At 47.2% G+C, this 24,116-nt stretch overlaps 1 protein-coding gene across 3 annotated transcripts in view; it reads right to left on the reverse strand.

Moving 5' to 3' along the window:
- ZFAT (zinc finger and AT-hook domain containing) overlaps positions 1–24,116 on the reverse strand; it is a 191,568-nt gene that overhangs the window by 50,652 nt on the left and 116,800 nt on the right. For all 3 annotated transcript variants that reach the window (XM_025871171.2, XM_025871172.2, XM_073893234.1), the window contains one exon: positions 23,708–23,796. In XM_025871171.2, coding sequence (XP_025726956.1) covers positions 23,708–23,796 — 89 coding nt within the window. The remainder of the gene's footprint in view (positions 1–23,707; positions 23,797–24,116) is intronic.

A 24,116-nucleotide genomic window follows, 5' to 3' on the forward strand; every position in this document is an offset into this window, starting at 1 on the left:
GATAGGAAAAAAATCAGAAAATTAACCATAAAAAGCAAACACTACCAACAAGAAAAAAAAACAATCTCCCTAGGATTTACAAAGACTAATAAAATATGTTACACAGGCAAAAAGAAAAGCTGAAGAGACAGTTACATTTTTGCCTTCCGAGGCCGGAGTGCAAGGGGCGAGGGCCCTGAAATCCCCCTGCTTCCCTCCTGGAGGCGGCACGACCAGGGACGCCGGGCCAAAAGCAGGCCAAAGGGAAGCTCCTCAAAAGTAGCAAACAGGCCATAAAACACAGCAGTGGCCAAACCACGGAAGGAAGAAGACAAGGTTTCAGAAAACTTCTGAGCATAAGGAGGGTCAGGGGGTAGCAGGGGCTCCTGACACGGGCCCTCGGCCAAGAGCGAAAACCACTGCAGTCCCCAAACACCGATCAAGACTGAGCGAGGACCAATGACAAACCAAAGCTTCTACTGGGACAGCTGGGTCCACCTCCTCACGGCACGAGGGGCACTGTCCACTAGCCACGTAGCCTCGGGCACAGACCTGAACTGCTGGCTTCTCGGTTTCCTCCTCAGAAATCGGGGCTGGTAAAAAACTGACGACACGCGATTATTGGGGAGGCCACGGAGGTCACACAGATGGTGAGCAAGTGTTCAAAAAGTCTGCTCTGTCCTCAGCACCATCATCATCACCACCACCACCACCACGTGGTGAAGCTACAGTATTAGAAATCACCACTCTGTAGGCTTTTCCCACCCAATATGCTCTCAGAAAAGAGCCCCAGAAAGCTAGGCTCACCCACCTGAATCCCCAGGCTCCCCGGGGTGCATGCATCCTTGACACTCTATGCAACATGTGGTCAGAGGTCACAGTCTGATGCTGTTGTTCCCATGAGGTCTCCCCTCTGCCTGCCCTGGAGCCCCTTATGGCTTTCGACTGGTTTGCTTTTTATGGCATTTATTATCTTCTAATAGAACATTCGATTTGCTTCTTGTGATTATGGTCTACTCCCTCCATGAGAATAAAGGCCAGGAGGGCGTAATTTCTTTTGTTGCTTTTCAGTTGTTTTGATCACTGTTAGTACAGCACCTAAAACAGCACCTGCAGGGAGGAAGCTCAGGACTACTTAAACTGAGCTGACCTGAGAACACTCCCTCCAGACCAGCGCTTTAAGGCAAAGCTGCCAGGTCCCGGATTCCTGCAGGCCTGGGAGAATTGGGAAGGAAACATCAGAGAGTGAGCAGAGGGCATGACTAGGGTTACATATACGTCATTCACTTGTCTTCATATATTTCCATGTTTTCCAGCATTTCTAGAATAGAATGCATGTTTTAACTAATTAGAAACATGCAAATGTTAAGATTAAAAAAAAAAACAAAAAAAACTGGCCCCAGATCCTGAGCTTGACTTTTGCCCAAGAGCATCTCATGAGGAAGGAGAGCGCCTGCACAGGGGGCTCAGTGAGTGTCTGGGGCTCAAGGCCTGAGTCTGGAGACCTTGTCTCCTGCCAAATCCTGCAGCCACCGGGATGGCCAGATGGCCCACACTAGTCTCCCGGCCTCCTCGCTAACCCTTCTGTAGTCCCTTCCCGAGAAATATCATTTAAAGGTGTACACCAAAGGGACCATGTCACGTCTGTGCTCAAACTGCCCAACGGCTTTCTCCTGCACTTAAAACAGCCTATGCCACTTCCCTGCTGGGGCCTGTGACTTCTCTGACCATGGCCCTGTCCACGTACGGCCTGCATCACTAGGCTCCAACAGCACTGGGTCCCTCCTTGGTCTGCTCTGGGCAGAACACCCCACCAGCAGACCGTCCCAAGGCAGTACAGCCACAGATCAAACTCAAGTCCCTGGCGGGTCTCTTACCAGCACAAGTGTCTGCACCACTCCCCCCAGGGCCCTCCAGGTCACCTGAGAGCCTTGGGGGTAGGGGCAGACATGTGCAGAGCCACCGAGGACGTGGCACATGCTGTCCGGCTGCTCCTTCTTCTTAACAACACTTCCACCCTGCCCTCCTCTACTTGGCTAACCTCCAGGACAACTTTTGGGACCCAGGTGGGTCCCCCTATAGGTGTTTTATGGGCGTCCATTTCTGCCCTCTCTCATTGTCCTCCTTCTACCTGAGTGTCTTGGGGCAGGCTCTGTATCTCCTCAATAACCTTGAGAAAGAACCGACATCCTAATACTGCATGAACCAAAACAAGAGGGGATGTGGCTGTCTTAGTGTGGGTCATACAACACGTGTGTGTGCAAACCAGACTTTCCTGAACAAGTGGGCTAATCCACTTGTATTCGGCACTGATCCACTCATTCTAAGCACAGCCTCAAATCCTAGATCCCCAAAGCATGAGTCATGGGATGACACAAAAGAATATACATCTCCTCCCAACTTAAAAACAACTCGTCCCCTTGCTCTGAAAGACAACACTGCTATGCTTCACAGATTTCAGCCAAACTGATGAGGTCAACATTTTCTTTACTCCCAAGTTACCAAAAATGTCTATGCATTGTCCTGTAGGTCCTAAGAGGGGAAATGTTCACCAGACAAGCCCCTATTCCTTCTTCAGAAGTCTTAGCTCACAGGCTACTCCCCCTAGCTTCTCCTCGGAAACCTTCCCTAAGTCCCAGGAACATGGGAGTTCTCCCTCTCCTCTGCGATGTCCCCCCGCTCAGCACCCGGTAAAATCCGTGGCGCTGCTCCTACTCCAATGTGACTGTTACCGGCACTTCCTCCTCCCCACAGGCTGCAGCCCTTTAAGAGCAGAACCCACACCAGACATGCTCATCTGCATGTCCTTGGAGCCAGTGCAGGGCCCGGCACAGTGGACACCCTACCACACTTGCGTAGCTAAATGAGAAAGAAAATCACCTTTCTCTTTGTTAGCGATTCATGTGAGGTTAGTCCAGCAAACCATCCCAACAACAGAAACTAAAAATCTGGGTAAGACTTTTTTTTCAGATGTTAAAGGACTTTTTTTTTTTTTTTAAAGATTTGTTTGAGGGAGAGAGAGAGAGAGAGAGAGTGCATGGGGAGAGGGGCAGAGGGAGAGATAATCTCAAGCAGACTCTGCACTGAGAACAGAGCTCAACATGGGGCTCCATCTCAGGACCTTGAGATCACGACCATGAGATCACAACCGGAGCCAAAACCAAGAGTCAGATGCTTAAGCAACAATGCCACCCAGGCGCCCCTTAAACTTAAGAACCTTAAAAGGCATTATAAAGGGGGGTGCCTGGCTGGCTCAGTTGGAAGAGCATGCAACTCTTGATATCAGGGTTGTGAGTTCGAGTCCACGTTGGGTGTAGAGATTACATAAATAAAAACTTTTAAAAAAATAAATAAAAGACCTTATAAAGAGTGGGGAAAACCACAGTGCAAGTGATTGTATTCATAACATGTGACCAAAAAATACCCACACCCAAAATACAGCTGACCCTTTAATAATGTGGAAACAAGGTTCCAACCCCACACAGTTGAAAATCGACATACGACTTCTGACTTCCCAAAAGCTTAACCACTAGGTTAACTGTTGACTGGAAGGCTTACTGATAACATAAAGCTGAGTAACACATATTGTGTCGAAGTATTGTTCTTAGAATAAAGCAAGCTTGAGAAAAGAAAATGTTACTTAAAATCGTAAGGAAAACACATTTGCAATACTGTATTTATTGAAAAAAAAATCTGCATGTAAGTAGACTATGCAGTTCAAATCCATGTTGTTCAAGAATCAACTATATATAAAGAATTTCTGAACACAAATAAGAACAAAACCACCCAACAGGAAAATGGAAAAGTATTTGGATGGTATATCAAAAAAAAAAAAAAAAAAAAAGAGAGAGAGAGAAAGAAAGGAATCCAAAGGACCAAAAAATATATGAAAAGGGCCTCTACCTCATTAACGATACGAAAACAAAACGAAACCACATACAGAAGGCAGTGCATGTGCACGGGGCTGGCGATTCTGAGTGCTCAAACCCGGGGTGTGGACCTGCTGCTGCTGGGGCAGCCTGGTGCGACCACTCTGGAACACAGCTGGGCACCGCCGCGTGCAGCTGAAGTGTGCGGGCCCCATGCCCCACAAGTCCTCTCTACGCATGTTGACACCAGACACTCTCGAGGACAAACACACCCGGGCACACGTGGAGACGGCGCAGGGGAGCAGCGCTTGGAAGAACAGCACCACAGACAAGAGGCCAAGCGTCCACCTGCAGCGGAACAGTGGACAGTGCCAAGCTGGGGCCACACAGCAGGGGACCGCTCACACGGCGGAGCGCAGCACCACAGAGAAGGGAGGGAGAGCTACAGGCAAGAACACTGAACGGTCTCGACAAGATAATGTCCAGCAAAGAAGCCAAGTTCAAAACAAAATAAATTCCACATACAGATCCTTACACAGATACAACATTAAGTTCAAAGGCGCGCCATACTTCATTACTTTGTTTATGGATGCGTACACGGGTGGTAAAAGCACAGAGAAAATAGAAATGTAACTGTCAGGAGAAGGCAGGCTAGTGGTCGCCTCTGGGAGACAGAAGGGGTGCACTCAGTGGAGGGCGCTGACTACAGGCAACCGTCCCTTTCTGGCATGCATCATCCGTCATACCACACGTTCACGCACGTGCGATATTCTGGATGTACGTTCCGTCTCACAGTAGGAAAAGTAAAAACAGAATGGATGATTAAATGGGTAACCATGTGAAAAAAAAATAAACCCTCTTATGAAGAGGGTTTTCGATGATGACAGAAAACGTACATAACGTGCCTAGAATGACACACAGCACCCCACAAGCGGGAGCCATGATTCATATTAATAATACTAAGGACGACACTCCCACCCTGACAGGGAAGGCGGTTTTCAGGTTTACTGTCTCTCATCTGTGTGAGAACAGTGACACTGGAACTGGGCCGCTGTTCTGACACATCCACCACGACCTAAACGTCCAGCGAGAAGACTGGTGGAATATCTTCTAGAGACCTGATGACAGGCCGGGAGGAAATACTAAGTGTAACTCTGGCACTGCCCACCTTAAATCAAGTGACACAGGGGAAGAGACAGGCTGGGATTATGCAAGAGTTTCCCTGGGGCTTTGGTGGCAGGACAACTAGGAGATCTACAGCAGCACTTACAAAGTGGAGAAAACTCGACAGGGAGATGGAGTTGCTTTCATTAATGACCGGAGTGGCCATCGAGTCCCCACAATGCAAGCCAGCACGTCATCACCCCGAGCAGTATGCAGCCGGGATCCCAGGACCCCAGTTACACCTAGGATGGACGAAGCATTCCATCCAATCAGGGCTTCTTCCAACGGAGGTCTTCCCTGGATTTTACTTCTGGAAAGCAACAGTCACACCCCCACCATTGGCTGTGGAGAGCTCTGTGGCCCAGAACCTTCCTCACAACCTTGAGTGGCAGGGCTTTCTGGAGCCAGAGCACCCCGGGCACGGTTCCTCGTTTTACTGCGAGGAGTCGTGACAACGTGAAAAAAGCAGCCTGCATGGAGATGCTCATCACACTGCTATCACTGTGTGTCTCCACACAGAAACTCGGGGCAAACTGCCTCATTCAAAGGAAAGGTGAGAGCGGTCCTTTTTGCCTGAACACTTGCATCTGAGGCTAACAATCTGGAGCAAGAGAAGAACCCAGGAGTGAGGAGGGGAACCAGAACCCACTGGGGATGAGGACTGGGATCCCTGGGTCTCCAGCACATGCCTCACAAGCACCTTGGGAGGACATACCACTTCTCCAAGATCGGGATGCAGAGGCCCTGGGAGGTTAAGTGGTTTGCTGAAGGACACAGACTCAGTCACCAGCAAAACCCAGGGTGCGAGCGAAGGTCCGTCTGACCCCGAAGCGCATGCACCAGCCACTCTCCTGGGCGGAGGGCGCACTGCCCACAGGCCTGCTGCAGACAAGCCCCCCTGCAGGGCTGTCTCCCTGTCGATGAACTGGACAGACCATCTCTGCAACTCTTCTCTTCCATTTTCAGTTTTGCAAAAGGATTTGTTGCCAATCACAGGATCAACAAGATGGTGCTGTTTTCAGTCACACTCCCAGCACATACAAGCTCTGGTGGCACAAACCACTCACCTTTTCTTCCCCTCGCCTCCCCAAAATTCCTGCTTCAGGGACTGGGCTCTGGACAGCCTCCCATGTCAACAGCCCAGCTGCTGCTGCCTCCAAACCTCCGAGTTAACAACACCACTACTGAAGAGCCCTCGTGCCTGCATTTCCATAGATTTCCAGAGAACACACCAGAAAAAGATTAGCCACACTCCCTCTGACAGGAATCTCCAGAGAGATTTCTTGAACACAATACAAAAATGAAGCAAGGCTGTCTGCGCCCGACATTCGAAAACAATACACTTACAGATATTAAATCTGCTCTTTGCTAAAAGGACAACTCCTGACGGGCTGAAGGAGCCTGCACATCACGGGGGGCCTGACTCACAGCAGGGCATCTACAGCATCCTCTGCCCTGAGGACCATGCCTGGTTCCCCTGGGACTGAGCATCTCCCTTCTAAAGCAATGACATGTGTTTGGTCTCTCTTTAACCTCACTGCCCCTCGCTACTCGGAGAGAAGGAAAGCACTGTGGGCTCAAGGCCACCGAGTGAACTGAGGACAGAGCGAAGACCCAAGCTGGGCCGGCCCAGTAATGGAAGAGCTGTTTGTTGAACCCTGTGTCTTTGTGGCTACAACCCTTCGAAGGAGCTTGTAGTCCTGCCTTTACCTAGCTGTCTTTCATGATGCATCTGTTCCACTGAAGTTCTACAGAATTTACTCATTTACTCATCGGGTCACTCAACAAGTATTTATTAAGTGCTGCCTACACACTGGGAAGAGAACACAAACTAAAACACTGCGTCACAGCGCTTACATTACTGCGTCACAAACAAGTTATATGTAACCTGCCAGATCAAGCATCAGGGAGAAAAGCAAAGCACGTGAACCAAGCCCGGGAGGAGATGAGAGACTTGCCTCTGGGAGAAGAGCCGGGGCGGGGGGGGGGGGGCAGGAGGAGGTGTGAAGCCAGGCGCGGGGATGGCGTGCAGCACCATGTGTGCAACGGAGAGCAGTGGGGAGCGTGCGGAGGACAGGGAGCCTCGGGCCAGGTGGGGCAGCCACACGGAGCCACCTGAAGGATCTGAGCTGTAACTCTGAGGGTGCTCAGAAGCCACGGGAGGGACAGTTATTCACGGGGTTCACTGTACCATTTTTTTCTACTTTTGGATTATCTGATAACCAGTTTTTACCAAGTTGTTTCACAAAACCTAAGTGCTGGGAGGCACACTGGGGAAAGAAGAGGAGGGGGTTCTGTGGTCAAACACGTCTGAGGATCATGGCATGCTGTATCCCCTCCACATGACACCTACAGCATCCCAAGGAACTCATGTTACAAGGAGCACCCTCTGGAAAACTGCACTTACGCCGCCCTCCGCCCTCCACCCTGCAATGGGAATTGGTGTCCCCTCCCAGGCCAACCATGCGCTCCCCGAGCTCCGGCGCCATGGCCGACATCCTTCCTTCTCTGTCGGGTTGCCCGCTACAACCAACAGGAGTTCTGGGTACTACAAAACAAAACGTGCAAAAACAAAACTCGGGCCGGCTATTGCCTTCTACTCCCTACTCAGTGGTCAACGTGCTCATGAAAAACTTTCCACTCAGAGAAGTTTCATCACATGGAATCTCAGGCCTGCCAAGTCCCCTTACCCACATGGTCAGCCAGCAAAGCCAGTGGCCCTTCTGGAACATTCTGGATGAGGACATGGGCTGGTAGACTGAAGTGCTGCCCACAACCCGCTCGGAGAGTCATTTCCGCAGGGCCACGCGCAGGCCCCTCCCCCTGCAGCAAGAGAAACCCTGGGCAGGTCCAGTGCCAAAGGCTGCACCTGCACCCCGAGACTGGGAAGTGAGCCACTCAGAAGGAAAAACATGCGTACTCGAAAAAAAAGGGACCAGGACTGTAAAGACTACAAGACACATGGCGAGGCTTATAAGGGAAATTCCTAAAGAGCATCTGCCTCTGGAATACTCACTCCGTCACCTCCTTCTCCAGCCCAAGCTCAGTAGTGAACACAAACCGCGTGTGGGGACTGCCCCCAGAGTGACATCCACACAAGAGCCTAATGACACATGGACAGTCTACAGGGGACAGGCCAGGGAGAAAAGAAACACTCAGGCAGAAGAGACACACACCAGAAACGAAAGGGATGCATCCTAAGGAGCACCAGGGGCAAGCAGGCTTCCACAGATGTATGTTGCTGATGGTCAACCTTTAAAGAGGTTTGTAGCAAAGATTTCAAAGCGATGCTATCAGTGTGAATGAGAATATCAACACCCCCCCCCCACCCCTCCCACCGGCGATACACAATCCAGGCCGACTAGGTACTCCACACTGTGGTCTGCAATCCGAACCTTCAGGCAAGGCCACCCTGCACCACCTGTGCAGGAGAGGAGTCTCGTGATTTGTTTCCGGCCCCATCTCTTCAGGATTTATAAGCCTGAGCGCACGAGGTTGGGACTTCGTTCCAGGCTCAGCCACGACAGGGACAAAACCAAGCCCGGGGTTAAGGAGCCAGAGAGAAGAAAGCCAGGTCTGCACATCAGTTGAGAAGCACAAAGCCGTCTCTGTTATAAAATAAGGCTGGAGATAAATTAAACAATTTAAAAGAATAAATGTTCTTAAAGATTTTATTTATTTGAGAGAGAGAGAGAGAGAGCACATGAGATGGGGGAGGGTCAGAGGGAGAAGCAGACTCCCTGCTGAGCAGGGAGCCCGATGCAGGACTCGATCCTGGGACTCCAGGATCATGACCTGAGCCGAAGGCAGTCGCTTAACCAACCAAGCCACCCAGGCGCCCCGAGAATAAATGTTTTTAAACCGTGGGGTACCACAAGTTCAAGAACGGCGCACGTGGAGGCAATTATCTCATCACAACAAATAACAGTAAATCAATCCACACTAATTGCTTTTCATGCCAGAGCTTGGAAGACTCTTCAGCGCTCTCCAATTATTGATTTGTTTGTAATCGCTTGTGCTGTCAAAATGCAGTATTTCCAAAGAATATACCGCTCACTATTAGACGGGATTTTAATTTAACATAGGACAATCCAATTTCCATTTTTTTCCAGAAGTACTTAAAAAATCTAAAATGCAAGGAAGCTGAAGACGAAATCACAGGTTTTTAGCAGACCCTTCAGCTCCAACAATTTAATGAATGGCTGATCACCTCCCACCCTTCCGTGGCCCTTCTTTCTCCTCAAACACACACACACACACACACACACACACACGCGCGCGCGCGCGCGCGCGCGAAGCAAAACACAAAAAAACAAAAAAAAAGTGTAATCTCAGATTCTTCACTTTCATGCAAATTAAGAACTAAAAAGCAAGCCAAACATCACCCACAGAAACCCTGTATTTCACTCCTTACCCTCTCTGCCCCGTGGTTCAATAATTTCCACTGAACTTGCGAAATGTTCCTCCTGCTAAGTTCATGCTCAGTCAGCTTAAGGATTTTGCTTGAGTTCTGATGGCGACACACGTTAACCACAGGCTTATATAACCAAAGCAGTGAGGGGGAAAAGGACCAGGGGGTAAAAATGTCCCTTGTTTGGGACGACAATGAGAAGGGCTAGAGTCCTGGATGGAGAGCAGCTTTGTCTACAAGAGACAAGGATCAAAATCCCAGCCCCGCCACTTATACTGATTGCATTACTCTTGAGTGTGTAACTTAGCTGGACGCAGGCCCCTGTTTCCACATCTGTGAAATGGGAATATTAATACCTACATTATAGAGGATTGTGAGGACAAAATAAAGTAACGTACATCAAATACTTGCTGTAATGCCCAACGCATGACTATTATAAAAGGGACCTGCCTTCTCTATTCTGGCTCGAGATATTTAACTAAACATTCAGCCTCCTGCTGGAAACTTCTGAGGGAAAGATGAAACCATCTCCTGGGTAACAGGGGAAGTTATAGTAGAAATAAAGCCACGATGCCCCACGCCGTGCCAGATGACTCAGCATTCTGAGCGACACTGAGAACTTCAGACTGAGGATGGATCTGGACTGTTCATAAATGTGTGGTTCTAAACATTCTGCCTGCTTGAGATCATTTCCCTACTTATACTCCCTTGCTCACAAAGTTTAGCCTGGAAACTGGGAGTCAATACTTACACAGCCACATCCTGGCTGACCTCATCCAAACACCACCTTTGGCCAAGTTAGCACCTAAGCCCCTTATGGACTCTGTGAGCCTAGCTGCCTGGTTTCTTCTGCACATATCACTTGTTTCTGCTTCACACGGACACACTAGGAACATCTTTGGGACCCATCGCATTATCGGGAATGCAACGAGGGAGGACACTAACTCCCTCTGATTTTTGGCTATCAGTCACCCAGAGAACTTTCCTGGTGCCATAGGTTTTCAAACCTATTAGGTTTTACATGATAGGATAATACTATATTAACCCAATTAAAACATGGCTTTTACAAAATGATGGAACTGGAATAATTAGCTGTTCCTCTGGGTTCTCACAGCATTTAGTACACAACTTTCTTGTAGCAGTACATATACTTGTTGCTGCTTTTTATGCACATAGGGCTCTTTCCAGACTCGTGAGCCTGACAGACAGATGCCTGGCTTTATCCTGACATCCCCTGCCCCTGGCAGAGTGCCTGGCACACAGTGGGTACACAGAAAAGGGGTATTAAAGGAATAAGTAAACATTTCAGGTTTTGCAACAAAAATTCAGATGCAATTTAGTACTCCTTATACCTACCCCTTCTCTTAAAATTCTGTATGTTAAATTGTGGTATGATACACTCCAGATGAAATACCTAGGAAAAGCTCATGAATGATAATGAAATCAACAACTGAAATCTTCCTTACTTCTCACTAGTTTTGTGAAAATACTTTAGTTATGCAAATTTTAATCTGACAATAAACAAGACATTCCTCAGGCTTCCTAATAAAAATTTTTTAGGATTCAGCTGGTTTAGATACATATCAAATATAAATTAAATTTAATAGTGTCTTTTCAAGATGATGATCTGGCTGGGTCCTTCTTAAAAGAACATCCTCGTATACACCTAAAAGTTTTATGGCCACAAGAGAGAAGGCGAGTCCTCACCTTCAGAAAGCCAAGGCAGGGGAACGAGCACGACCATTTGTCAAACAACCTAGGCCTTGTTTCAGGAATGAAGACGTCTAAAGTAGAAGGAGGGCCAGCAGTAAGTCACACTGAATAGTTTCCAAAATGCACAGATTTTGAAAACTGATTTCAGACTTTTTTTTTTCAGACTTGGCAAATTCACAGACTAAATTTCTGACTTGCTTTAAAGAAGTCAGGAATCTTGTGGTGCACTTGGAGCCTCACACAGCAAAGACCCAAAGTGCAGGCTCCCTCCAGCACTGGGGCCGGTGACGTGTCTCAGTGTAATGCAAACCTGGGTGAGAAGTAGCGCTGAGGGGAGGACGACACAGGGAAGCGCGGGGCTGGCCCCCATGTTCAGGGTAGTCAGACTCTGTGATAGTGTGCACGGGTCCAGCAGCGCCGGGCAGCACCGTTCAGGAGAGACGAGCCCTCTGTCAGAAGAAGGCAAATGCATGAGTGACTCTACTCAGGAAAAGCATGTGGTAAAAGGTTCTGTGTTAAGTGATGTCTTTCTGTGGTCAAGCAGGGTGTACAGGAACATATCAAATCAGTGGAATTAGGTTACTATAACTCTGGGGGCAAACAGAACAGGTCACAGGCACCAAGAATCTTGAACAAAGGCACGACAGAGAGGATAATACCGTGCAGATATTACCCTGAGATGAAGAGAGAGGAAGAAACCGAAGGAGTCTGGGTGGAACGAACATCTGAGAACAATTATGTCGAGCCCTCCAGGAAGCACTTACTTACTGCTCCCAACCTGTAAGTGACGAGAGGTACTGCTTGATCACCGTGTTAGAGAGGTTAGGTGGCCCGCCCCAGGCCACACTAGTAGTAAGTGGCAAGACTGGATTCGAAGAGTCTGACCACAAAGCCATAACGCATGAAGTCAACATAGGAAGAGCTTGTGCCTCAAAGTAAGGGGCTTACACCAGAGCTGCATGCTGTTATTTCTTCCCGGCCCGACTCGTGAGTAATGCTGCGTGGAGAACACCCTCACCCGAGAGCTGGGGGAGCTCAGACTGACTTTGACTCCACTTAGATTACTCATGACAGCAGCTGTCTGCCACCTCAAGCCCCCTCCTCGCTCCTTACTTCCAGCCAAACTTCTGCCCGTCCAGAGCAGGTGGGCGAGGGAGTCAAGAGAACATTTACGGGCACCCACTTTGTGTAGGCATCGTGTTAGGCATTGTCAGAACCACATGGCGGGGCGTTTCCGCTTCCAGTGAGGGTGTAGAAAGTCACAAGGGGCTGTTGCTCCCACACAAACATGACACATCTTTTTTAAAATCCACCAGGCTGCTAAGGACACAAAGAAACCGAAGTGAACGAAATTCTAGAAACGAGCAAACACTGCCCAGGAGAAAAGAGACCCGTGGCTGCACTCATCCCTGGCACTATGAGATGGGGAACTTCATCAGGTACAAGGGAGCAGGGCAAGGGGCTGGGGCAGGAGAGAAGATCCGCTCCAGCCCTCGGGGCCCTGGGTCTTCACTGCGCACAAGGTGGCAAGGACTCCTGACCCAGAGCGAGCGAGGAAGAAGAAATCCTCTGCCACAGAAACCTTCACCAAGTGCACAGGCTCTCCTGAGGCTGGGCTGGGCAGAGAGGGGAGAGTGATCTCCCAAGAAGTGGAAAGCTGGAGAGAAACAGGATCGTGCCAACAACCTGAAAAGCAGGCAGCCAGCCTGCAAAGCTGACAGAGAGCCCACATGGTTTAGAAAGGCAGAAGCCACGCTGTGAAGCAGAAAGGGAATTCTGGAGTCTCACTGTGCTCAGATGCCCAGCCCTGCTGAAAGGAAAGTCCTGATCCTGTTCTCAAAACATCTGAAGACAGTGGAGAACCAACTCTGGAACTGCAACAGAGCCCAGATCCAGCTTGATTACAGATTAGATTCATTCATTCCTGTGCTGGTGGGAAGCCAAGGCCACCCCCAGGTTCAACAATTGGCTGGGAGGGCTCACAGGACTCAGGATACAGTCAAACTCACAGATATAATTCCTTATAGCATAAGAATGCAAAGCAAAACTCACAAAGGGAAGAGGCATGTGGGGTGAAGTCCAGGGGAAACCAGGCACAAGTCTCCAACAGCCCTCTCCCAGCAGAGGCCCACAGGGCAGCTTAATTCCCCAGCAAGAAGCTGTAACACATGTGAAATGGTACCAGCCTAGAAAGGTCACTGGAAGCTCAGTGCCAGGGTTTTACTGGAACTAATCACAGAGGCACTCTCTGCCTAGCACATATCAACATTCAAGTCTCCCAGAAGGAAGCAGATATTGGGCACATACCACACTGTCTGGACAGCTTAGGCACCGTCAACTCCTCTTATCAATGAGGGTTGTGGGAAGTCCTCTGATGTCCAAGGTCCCAGATGGCAGCCAAGGGCCAAGCTTGCAAGTACACCTTTGACAGGACACAGGCCTGCCTGTTAGCTATCTCTGGACAATCCCCCACCGGCCTGATACAGAAAGAGGCACTTACTTTCCCATGGCCAATTATTAGGTAGCTCAGTCTCTACTGTTCTTCCATACATAATATCTAGCATTCAGTTAAAAACTATGAGACATGCAAAGAAACAAGAAAATGCGATCCTAAGTCAAGAAAAAGTAAACAGAAACTGATGTACAGAAAGCTCAGATATTGAAATTATTAGATACAAACATTTAAATAGTGATGATAAATGTGTTAAAGGCTCTAATGAAAAACATGTGTAACCAGATGATAAATTTTAGCAGAATAAAAGCCATAAGAACCAAATGAAAATGCCAGAAAATAGAAAAAAAAAAAAAAAACAGACATGAATAATTCACCTGAGTATCTAAATAGCAGATCTGATGTTAGGAGAAGGATAAGTAATCTTGAAAAAAGATCAGTAGAAGTCATATAAACTGAAACACAGAGAGAAAGAAGAATTAAAGAGAGAGAGAGAGATCATATGAATGCTGTGAGATACCAAACAGTTTAATATGACGTAGTATCATCTTGGAGGAAAAGGAGAAAACATATGGAAAAGAAGTAATATTCAAGAGATAGTGGCTGAGAAGAGACTGGTCCACAACTGACGAAAGGCATCAATCCACAAGACCCAAAAGCTCAGCAAACCCCAAGCACGGCAAACACGAGGAAGCCATACCTAAACTTAATGATGTTAATATGATGAAAACCAAAGAAAGAGAGAAAAAGCTTAAAACCACACAGAGGAAAAAGGACCATTACACACAGGGAGAAATGATAAGGATCAGAAATAACAAAGGACAAAACATAATAGAACAATATCGTTAGAGTGATGTCTTCCCAGAAATCCACAGTCATCAAAAGTAAAGTAAATTTACACAAAGTAAAGAATTTCCAAACAGACAAAAGCTGAGATAATTTAACCCCAGCAAACCAGCATATAACAAATGCGAGGAAGAAAATTTATTAGATGGAAGCCCAGGCCTACAAGGAAATAATAAAGAACACCAGAAAGCTCAAATACACAGGCGAATATAAAAAACATTTTAAAAATGTCATATATGTGTGTGTGTATATATATATATATATATATATATATATACACACATATGTAAATATTAAAAATGTCTTTTTTGTGTATACAATATATGTAAATATGTTTTATAATTTAAAAAATTATATTTTGATATGTACTTAAATACTGACTGCATAAAGCAAAAAATAATAGAACAGTGTTGACTTCATAACAAATGGAAGCAATATATATGACTATAAGAGCACAAAGGGTAGAAGAGAAATCATATGAATTACAGCGTTTCATGGTTCTTAACACTGTTCATGAAAGAGTTTATCTGGAGCTAGCTAGAATGTGTTACAATACAGATGCATAATACAACGTGTACAGCAATCGCTAAAAAGAAAATAAATTGAAAATAAATCAAGATGGTACTTTTCAAATGAGACATATCAAAATTACATTAAATGTAAATGGACTGGGCGCCTGGGTGGCTCAGTTGGTTAAGCAACTGCCTTCGGCTCAGGTCATGATCCTGGAGTCCCGGGATCGAGTCCCGCATTGGGCTCCCTGCTCAGCGGGGAGTCTGCTTCTCCCTCTGACTCTCCCCCCTCTCATGTGCTCTCTCTCTCTCTCATTCTCTCTCTCAAATAAATAAAATCTTTAAAAAAAATGTAAATGGCCTAAAAGCACTCCAATTGAAGGGCAGAACTGTCAGATGGGCTGTGTGCTCGCACGCGCGCACACACACACAAGCACAAACAAGATCCAGCTATATGCTATTTATAGGAACACACTTTATTTTATTTATTTATTTTTAAAGATTTATTTATTTGACAGAGAGAGACACAGCGAGAGAGGGAACACAAGCAGAGGGAGTGGGAGAGGGAGGAGCAGGCTTCCCACCTAACAGGGAGCCGATGTGGGACTCGATCCCAGGACCCTGGGACCATGACCTGAGCCAAAGGCAGATGCTTAATGACTGAGCCACCCAGGCACCCCTGGAACACACTTTAAATATAAAGACTCAGAACGTTTCCTTCAGAGTTCAAAACCTAGTGTGGTGGCTGGCAGATTATGGTCCATGGACCCCCTGCATCAGAACCACAGGAGAATGTAACCACAGGAGAATGGAGTCAAGGATGCCTGATGGCCTTCAGGCTCAAGGAAATCACGAAAGCATCTCCTGGGTTTGGGAACACATTATCTGCACATTTGTTAAGATCTCAAGGTGGCTCTGAAGTTGAGTTAAGAACTGATCTGGTGGGAAGAGTGGCCAGAGGCCAGAACTGCTCCCATTAACAAAAGAGCAAGCCTGAGATCCTCCCAGCACCTCCCACTTGGGGTGGCCAGCAAAGGGCTGATGGTCCAAGTCTGCTCCAAGCTATGAGGACATATTCCTTCTGGTCTCCTCCTTCAAATCAACCACTCCTTCTGAAAGTAGCTTTTGAAATAATGACATCATTGTTCCCATTTTCCAAATAAGGAGGCAGTGACCCAAAATGGCAAAGGATCAAAATCCCCAGATGTCACCTAGTTAGTAAGTAATGGCACCAAGATTTTGATCCTTATCTGCCCAACTCCAAAACCAGAAATAACAACAACAAAAGCAAAATAACACCAACATCTAAAGACATATGTAGAAGAAATCCAGAGAGGGAGAAAAACCATATGAGACTACTGACTCCGGGAAACAAACCAAGGGTTGCGGAAAGGGAGGTGGGTGGGGGGATGGGGTAATTGGGTGATGAGAATTAAGGAGGGCATGTGATGTGATGAACACTGGGTGTTATACGGAACTAATGAATCGTTTAACATTATATCAAAAACTAATGATGTACTATATATTGGCTAACTGAACTTAAATTAAAAAAAGAAAGAAAGACATATGTAAAGAAAACATAATACCTAGAAAATATTTACAATGAGTGACTTGCAAACATAAATTTAGGCTCACTCAAAAGAAAATAAACCATGATCGGGCTGGTCGTTTTTTGTTTTTTGTTTTTTTTCCTAGAGACTGGAGTCATTTTTAAAGATTGGGAAGGGAAAAAGAGTCAACATTTTTTGATCATCTACCACGTATCATACCCACTACTCATACAAACGGTATCGCTTTGAGTATCTCCAACACCAGAGAAAGATATTATGATCAGCATTTTAAAGACAATAAAAATGTACAGAGAAGTTAAATTAAACAGACTACAAGTAGCACAGCCAGGATCTGAACCTGAGTCCATCTGGTTCTAAATTCTGGGTTTTTCTGCAAGACCTCAATGCGCTCAGAGATTGTCAAGTGCAAAACAGAATCCCAATGAACTTCAAAGAGCAATTTGTCACTGCTTTCCCGGGACTATGTCAGAGATGATGAGCAAGTTTACATTCTGCTTTGACACAGGGTAGTTTCTAAAATATCATTTTTATTTATAGTTTTGCTTTTTACTTAAATTTACTGAACATGTAAAAACACTTAGTTCACGCAGTTCAAAACTTAACTGGGAGAGGTCTCACTCTCAGCCGTGGCCTCCTATCCACCCAGGCCCAAGCCTCACTGCCCAACCATATGGTTTATTTATTTTGTGCATATGCTTCAAGAGGCTTTAAAGCAGACATACATACAAATATATCTCTGCCCTTTCTTACCTCAAAGGCTGTGTACTTTCTTTTTCTAAATCTTGCTTTTTCCACTTCATTATAGATATCAAATACCCTTCCAAAGAAGTAAGTAAGTACTCTTTTTTTTTATAGCTGTACAGTGTTCTGGTGTTTGGATACCCCCTGGTTTATTTAAACCTTACTCTATCCACAAACATTTTCGTTGTTTCCAATGAATAACATTGCACAGTCCTTATTTCAGACATCAGCAAGTGCACCCGTAAGATCACATCTCACAAGAGGCAGGCTGAGGCAAACAGCATGTGCACCTGCAGGTGGGACAGGTTCTCCAACCTGCCCCCACCCAGGGCCTGGGAGCATTTACACTCCAAATGGCAAAGTATAAACAGCTCTCGCACAGCCTCACCAACAGACTGTGCTATCAAACTTGTGAATGTTTACTAATCAATAAGCAAAAAACGGTATTTCAATGTACTTTCCTTTTTTTTTTTTTTTTAATTATCAGGGAGGTGAGGCACCTTATCATATACCCAAGAGCTATTCCCTTCTCTGTGACCTGTTCTCTTTACCTACTTTTCAATTGGGATACCGGGAGCAGTTTATTTTTAATATGAGATAATCATTCATAAAAATAAGGCAAATGTTAAAAAACCAGTAGCATTAAGAATTCCAGCTGCTGAATCAGTATTTTCCTTCTTGATTTTGAAAACTACTACCTTAAAGTACCATTCTCTGGCTTTGGTATCTAACAAGTACACTGCGAGAAATCTAGACTAGTTTCCTAGAAGGAATGGGTGAATCAATCAGCATAGCAGACAAGCTAGGGAGGGAAGTCCAGTGACCCCAAATCAGCTAAAACAGTGGATCTGTGGAACCATTTCCCTCCTCCCCTCCACCTCCTCCATCTCTCTTATCAGTACCTCCCACCCCAGTATCAATGACTCTCATGACAGGAAAGAAACTAGCACAACTCTGTTTTTCAGAAATCAGTAATTATAATCCAGTTTCACAAGCGGTATGAACCCAAGTGAAATGAGCATGTAACCCTCACACTTAGTATGAATGATACCTACAGGGCTAGCAAAAACAAGCATCCTCTTTTAGAAGTATCCCTTTACATGAAAAGATAAAACTTTATTTAAAAATAAAGTTATTCAAGACAAGAGATAAGCTGCAGACTGGGAGAAAATATTTGCAAAGATGTATCTGATTAGGGACCATTATCCAAAATACATAAATAACTCTTAAAACTCAACAATAAGTTGAGAAAATGAATAACCCAAGTAAAAAAAAAAAAAAGAGCAAAAAGCCTGAACAGACACATCACTAAAGAAGATATACAGATGATGAGCAGGTACATGAAAGATGCTTCACAGCTTATGTCATCAGGGAAATACAAATTAAAGCAAGGATGAGTATCACCTCACCCCTATTAGAGTGACCCAAATCCAGAACACTGAAAACACCAAAGGCTGGTGAGGATGTGGAGCAATAGGAACTCTGATGCATTGCTAGTGGGGATGCAGAATGGTACAGCCACTTTGGAAGACAGTGTGGCAGTTTCTTGCCGAACGAAACATACTCCATACGATCCGGCAATCACACTCCTTAAATAAAGGAGTGTGAACTATAGGTCAGGAGTTGGGAACTTAGGTCAGGACAAAAATCTGCACCCAGTGTTTAAGCAGCTTTATTCATAATTGCCAAAACTTTAGAAGAAACCAAGATGTCCTTCAGTAGGTGAACGGATAAATAAACTGTGGCACATCCAGGTAATGGAATATTATTCAGCACTAAAAAGAAATGCAAATGCACTATCAAGTCATGAAAAGACACGGAGGAGCCTTAAATGTGTATTACAAAGTGAAAGAAGCCAATCTGAAAGGGCTACATGCTGTATGATTCCAACTCTAGGACATTCTGGAAAAGGCGAAGATATGGAGACAGTAGGCAGATTAGTGGCTGCCAGGGGAGACGGGGGGTAGGGAGGGGTGAGTGGGTGGAACACAGAGGACTTTCAAGGCAGTGAGACGGCTCTGCGCGATAACCATAACAGTGGATACGTGTCATGATGCATCTGTCAAAACCCACAGAAGGCAGAAAACCAACATGGAGCCCTACTGTACTATGGCCTTGGATGAGTACGACGTGTCAGTACAGGCTGGACTGTGCCAAATGTACCGCTCTGGTGGGGATGCTGACAACGGGGAGGGTGTGAGTGGGAGGCAGGGCCAGGCAGTATAGGGGAAGTGCCTGTACTTTCTTCTCAATTTCGCTGTGAATTGAAAACTACCTTCAAAGTACTTTATTAATTTCAAAAAAAAAGGAGGTAAGACGTAAAATCCAACGAAGGCCCGTGGTTTAGTTAACAGCAGGATACCCAAGTCAATTTCCCAGTTTTGATAACACACTATGGTTAAAGAAGACACCGACCTTGAGGGAAGATGGGGAATAGGTACCTGGGAAATCTGCCGGACTCTCTATCAGTTTAGAATTATTTTAAAATAAAAATGTTTTCAATGAAATAAAGCCACCATTTATTAACGTGTTAGGAGACCATCACTGAGTCACCCAGCCCCCTTAATTGAGAACAATCCTATCAACAGAGTTGTGGGGTCAAAGGAGCCCAACAGAGAGAGAGAAAACCACGTGAGGGGACTCCCGCCTGTGATCACATTGCCTCACTGAGTGGCGCGCCGGCGTATTTATTCATGAGGAAGCAAACAGCTGAACAGCCAGAGGGAGGGAACAAGCCCATTTGGTTTGGAGGCCCCTGGCTCCGCAGCAGCTCCTCTGTGCAAGAGTCTTCTCTGGCACTTGCTCAAGACTGACAGTGCTGGTCCCACCCGAGGGAATGCATTTTAATTACGGCTGCAAGAGGCGCATAGAGCCCCTTCACTGCTTGTGAATTTTCCGGGGTTTGATGGGCTTCACCCCATGTTTTATAGTCCTTTCGATCTTAGGATGACTTGGAAATGCTTTTGGCATGAAGATGTTCCCAGAAAAAACTGGGAATGACCATAACTGTCCAATTATGAGGGGAATGGGTAATTAAACTACGATACTCATCCTAAAGCAGCCGTTAAAAGCAGTTTTACAGTAAGTATATGTTCATGAAATGGAAAAATGCCTGTGGAACGATGATTAAAAAAAAAAAAAAAGGGCTATATTTATAATGCTCAAATCAGGCAGGCTCTCCAGCCCTGCCTTTGACTGGGAGGTTATTCTAACTCAACAGCAAAGTATTCTTGGCAAACCATCTGGCCACTCATTTAAGCTATGTTCTCTAATAGAGCTTTATCGGTGGTAAAACTGATGTTTGAATCTCCACCCAAAAATGCTCATTTACAGTATGACCTCAATTAGGTCTTAAAAAAAAATATCATATCCAAAAATTCTGCAAAGAAAGGGAAGGAAAAGCACTTTCCAAATCTTATACAGTGAACACATATTAATTTTATTTTTTAAATAAATAAATAAAAACATGTAATTTTAAAAGGCAATACAAGAGTTTGCCCTTATTACAGTGTTTCCGGACACAAAGTATATACTGTAAATTATATATCTGCATCTAGGAAAGCCAACTGGTTTCCTCTTGCAAGCCAACCGCAATGGATTAGTAGTGTCTGCCTGATGGTTCTGAGGCTTCATGTAGGATTAGTAAAACGGAGAGGCTTGATTTCTTGGTAATATTTGCCACTGGTATGCAGAGGGAGCGTGGGAGCACGCATACCATGTATTTTCGGATTCTGATGAGAGTTTTCAACCACAGAGTAGATGTGAAAGGAAGAAAACAAGAGGGGAATGCAGTGGGCAGAATAATGTCCCTGCAAAGATGTCCATGTCCTGGTATCTGGAAGCTCACACGGCAAAAAGAAGTTACAACTACAGGGGGAGTCGAAGTTGTTAACCATCTGACCTTAAGGTAAGGACATTCTCCTGGGCCATCCAAGTGGGCCCACAGGTGAAATCACAAGGGTCCTCCCAGGTGAAAGGCGGAAGGGAGGCAGAGGAGAGAGAGGTGGGGTGCTACGTTGCTGGCTCGGAAGACAGAGGGCTGGGGCCAAAAGCCAAGGAATGCAGGCAGCCTCCAGAAGCCAGAAACGACCAGGGGATGGATTTTCTCCTGAAGCCTCCAGAAGGAATACGGCCCTGCCATCACCTTGCCTTTGGCTCCGTGAGACCTGCGCCAGAATTCTGACCTATTCAGTAATAACTTGTGCAGTTTCTAACTACAAGGTGGAGGTAGTAGAGCAGTAACAGAAAAGTGACAGACAGGGGCGCCTGGGTGGCTCAGTCGTTAAGCGTCTGCCTTCGGCTCAGGTCATGGTCCCAGGGTCCTGGGATCGAGCCCCACATCGGGCTCCCTGCTCGGCGGAGAGCCTGCTTCTCCCTCTCCCTGCTGCTTGTGTTCCCTCTCTCGTTGTGTCTCTCTCTGTCAAATAAATAAATAAAATCTTAAAAAAAAAAAAAAAGAAGAAGAAGAAAAGTGACACAGAGAAAAGAGAACCATCGTCACTGTCAAAACTTCGTTTTGCTTTGTCGGTCCCAGTCCCTTGAGAAACCTTACTTACACTAACTCGTGCCATGAGAGCACCTGACCTGGAGGAGGTGAGAGGCCAGAGTCGGACTGAGTGGTTCCCAGCCCAGCCGCGGTACCGCTCCATCGGGAGGGCAGCCGCGGGAAGGCAGACGGGACCCCAGGGCCAGCTCTGCCCCGTAGCTCCCAAGGCCTCAGCAGCGAACGCAGCCATGTGACGGCAGGGCGGCCCTTGAGCTCAAACCAACCCCAAATCCACTTCCTGTGCACACAAGCCAAAGATTCCACAAATCTGAGAGGGAGAGCAGTGAGGACTGGGGGGCAGAGAGACTGTTGGGCTGTGTGTGGCTGCGGAAGGCAGACGTTTCCCACTGAAAACCCAGGGACGAATGGGAAGTGTAGCTCCGGTTTGGGGACGGGGAGGACAGTAGGGAACCTGCCGGTCCTCCTTGCTCATCTGTGAAGTGAGAGCTGCCTCAGCTCGCTGTTCCCTAGCGCCCCACCTGCGCTAGTCTACGGAAGTCCAGGCTCCCCCGAAGAAACACACCTGTGGCTGTGCAACTCAAGATAAAGCTCTTCATTTTAAATCACGTACGAAACCTGCACGACACTCAAGAAGCTCCCCACAGACACACCGCCACTCCCACGAGGTGACAGCCACCTGAGAAACACAGGTCCGCCGCAGCGACATTAAAGCCGAGACACAAGCAACAGGGGCGGCCCCCTCAGTTTTCCCCATGAGCCCCTCTCTGCCCACAGGAGTCAGGAGGCGTACGGAGAAGACCCAGGCCTGGGACTCGGAGACAAAGTCCGTTCTGGGCCCTCCCCTTCCTGGATGTTTACAGCACACAAACCCTTAACCCTCTGAGCCACTTGGTTTCTTAACCAGCAGAGGTGAGATCCTGAGAAGTTCTCTCTCACTGGGCTGTTCTGAGCCTCAGGAGAGCTTGCCGATGGAGGAGTCCTCGAACCCTCCAAAGTGGTGGTAACACAGCTTGGTCAGTATTACAACAGTGACTGAAATCTGTAGATGTGGACACGGCAGACAAGCCTAATAGGGGACCGGGTACCTTCTCTGAGGTTCGCGTTCTTCATCGGTCAGAGAGGGATGATGGGCTCTACCATGGGGGAGGGGAGAGCTGACGGGAGTGAAGCTCCTGGCACAGTACAGGCACGCAGTAGGTGCTCAATAAATGCAACCTGCAAGTGTGGCAGCCCACGGCCCCTCCCACCTTCTCCATTCTCCGGGATTCAGCGGTGGACATGACTTCAACAAACGTTTCCAGAGCACTGTGCTTTCCGTTTCCATGCGTAGACGCAGTGGCAGCAGCAACTTTAAGGCTTGAGTTCCCAGCGCCGGGCAGAAGTTTTTGTCAAACAAATTCACTGGACCACAAGCCTTACTGTCGATAACTACAGCAGAAGCAGCGGCCAAATGCATATTTAGCAACCACGTTCAGTAGATCTCAGTTACAGCTATGACGTGAATACGGACAGCCACCGCCTCCTGAGGCCTGACTATGTGCCGGGCACGGCAGTGGGCACCCCCTGGCCACCATCTCCAGTTCCCCGGCTGGGCATCGTCACGCCTTGTTGTACCAGGGGACTGACTTGAGGCCGTCAGGGTCTGAAAGCACACCCCCTTGTTCCTAGAGCTCACAGCCTCTCCTCTACAACCCTCCAGGTTTTTAGAGTAAGAACATGCCTTTTCTCTAGTTACGCAAGGTCCCTGGACCTGGCTTCCAAAGGATAAAGAAATCCCACCCTTCTGGCAGGAGAGCGCACGCCACGAAGTGAGCTACACCTCGGGCTCCATGCATCCTAGCTAAGGGGGCCCGGAAGTGAAGGGAACACCCCAAAATAATGACACCTTCATTTTGACAAACGATGCACTTCCAACGTGCCCCTGCCCGCTGAGTCCTCTCACCTTGAAGGAGGCATGCTGCTCCATGTGCCGCAGCAGCTGGGGCTTCTGAGCCGCCGTGTAGTCACACACCGTGCACTTAAACTGCTTCCCTGGAAGGAAGGGAGGATAAGGTGAGCATCATCAGGCTAACAGCTAACAGCTCCCACGGATGAATGCGGTGCCAGGCATAGAGCCAGGTGCGCGACGATCCCCTTGCCACGTGGGAGTCCAGAATCTCTGGGGGAACAGCCTATCCACGCCCAGATACCTGTTGACCACAGGTGGCAACAGAAGGGGTCTCACCATGGAAGGAGAAGAACAGCCTGGGGAGGCTCCAGGAGCAACAACACTTGAGCGGGCACCTGAAGAAAGTCAGGGTGTGGCCAGCTGACTGGACGGAAGAGAAGCACAGAGGGGGAGCCCAGGGGTG

Source organism: Callorhinus ursinus, unplaced genomic scaffold (genome assembly GCF_003265705.2).
Source record: "Callorhinus ursinus isolate GAN/ISIS: 27379988/994484 unplaced genomic scaffold, GSC_fseal_2.0 scaffold5, whole genome shotgun sequence".
In the NCBI taxonomy this organism is placed as follows: Eukaryota; Metazoa; Chordata; class Mammalia; order Carnivora; family Otariidae; genus Callorhinus; species Callorhinus ursinus.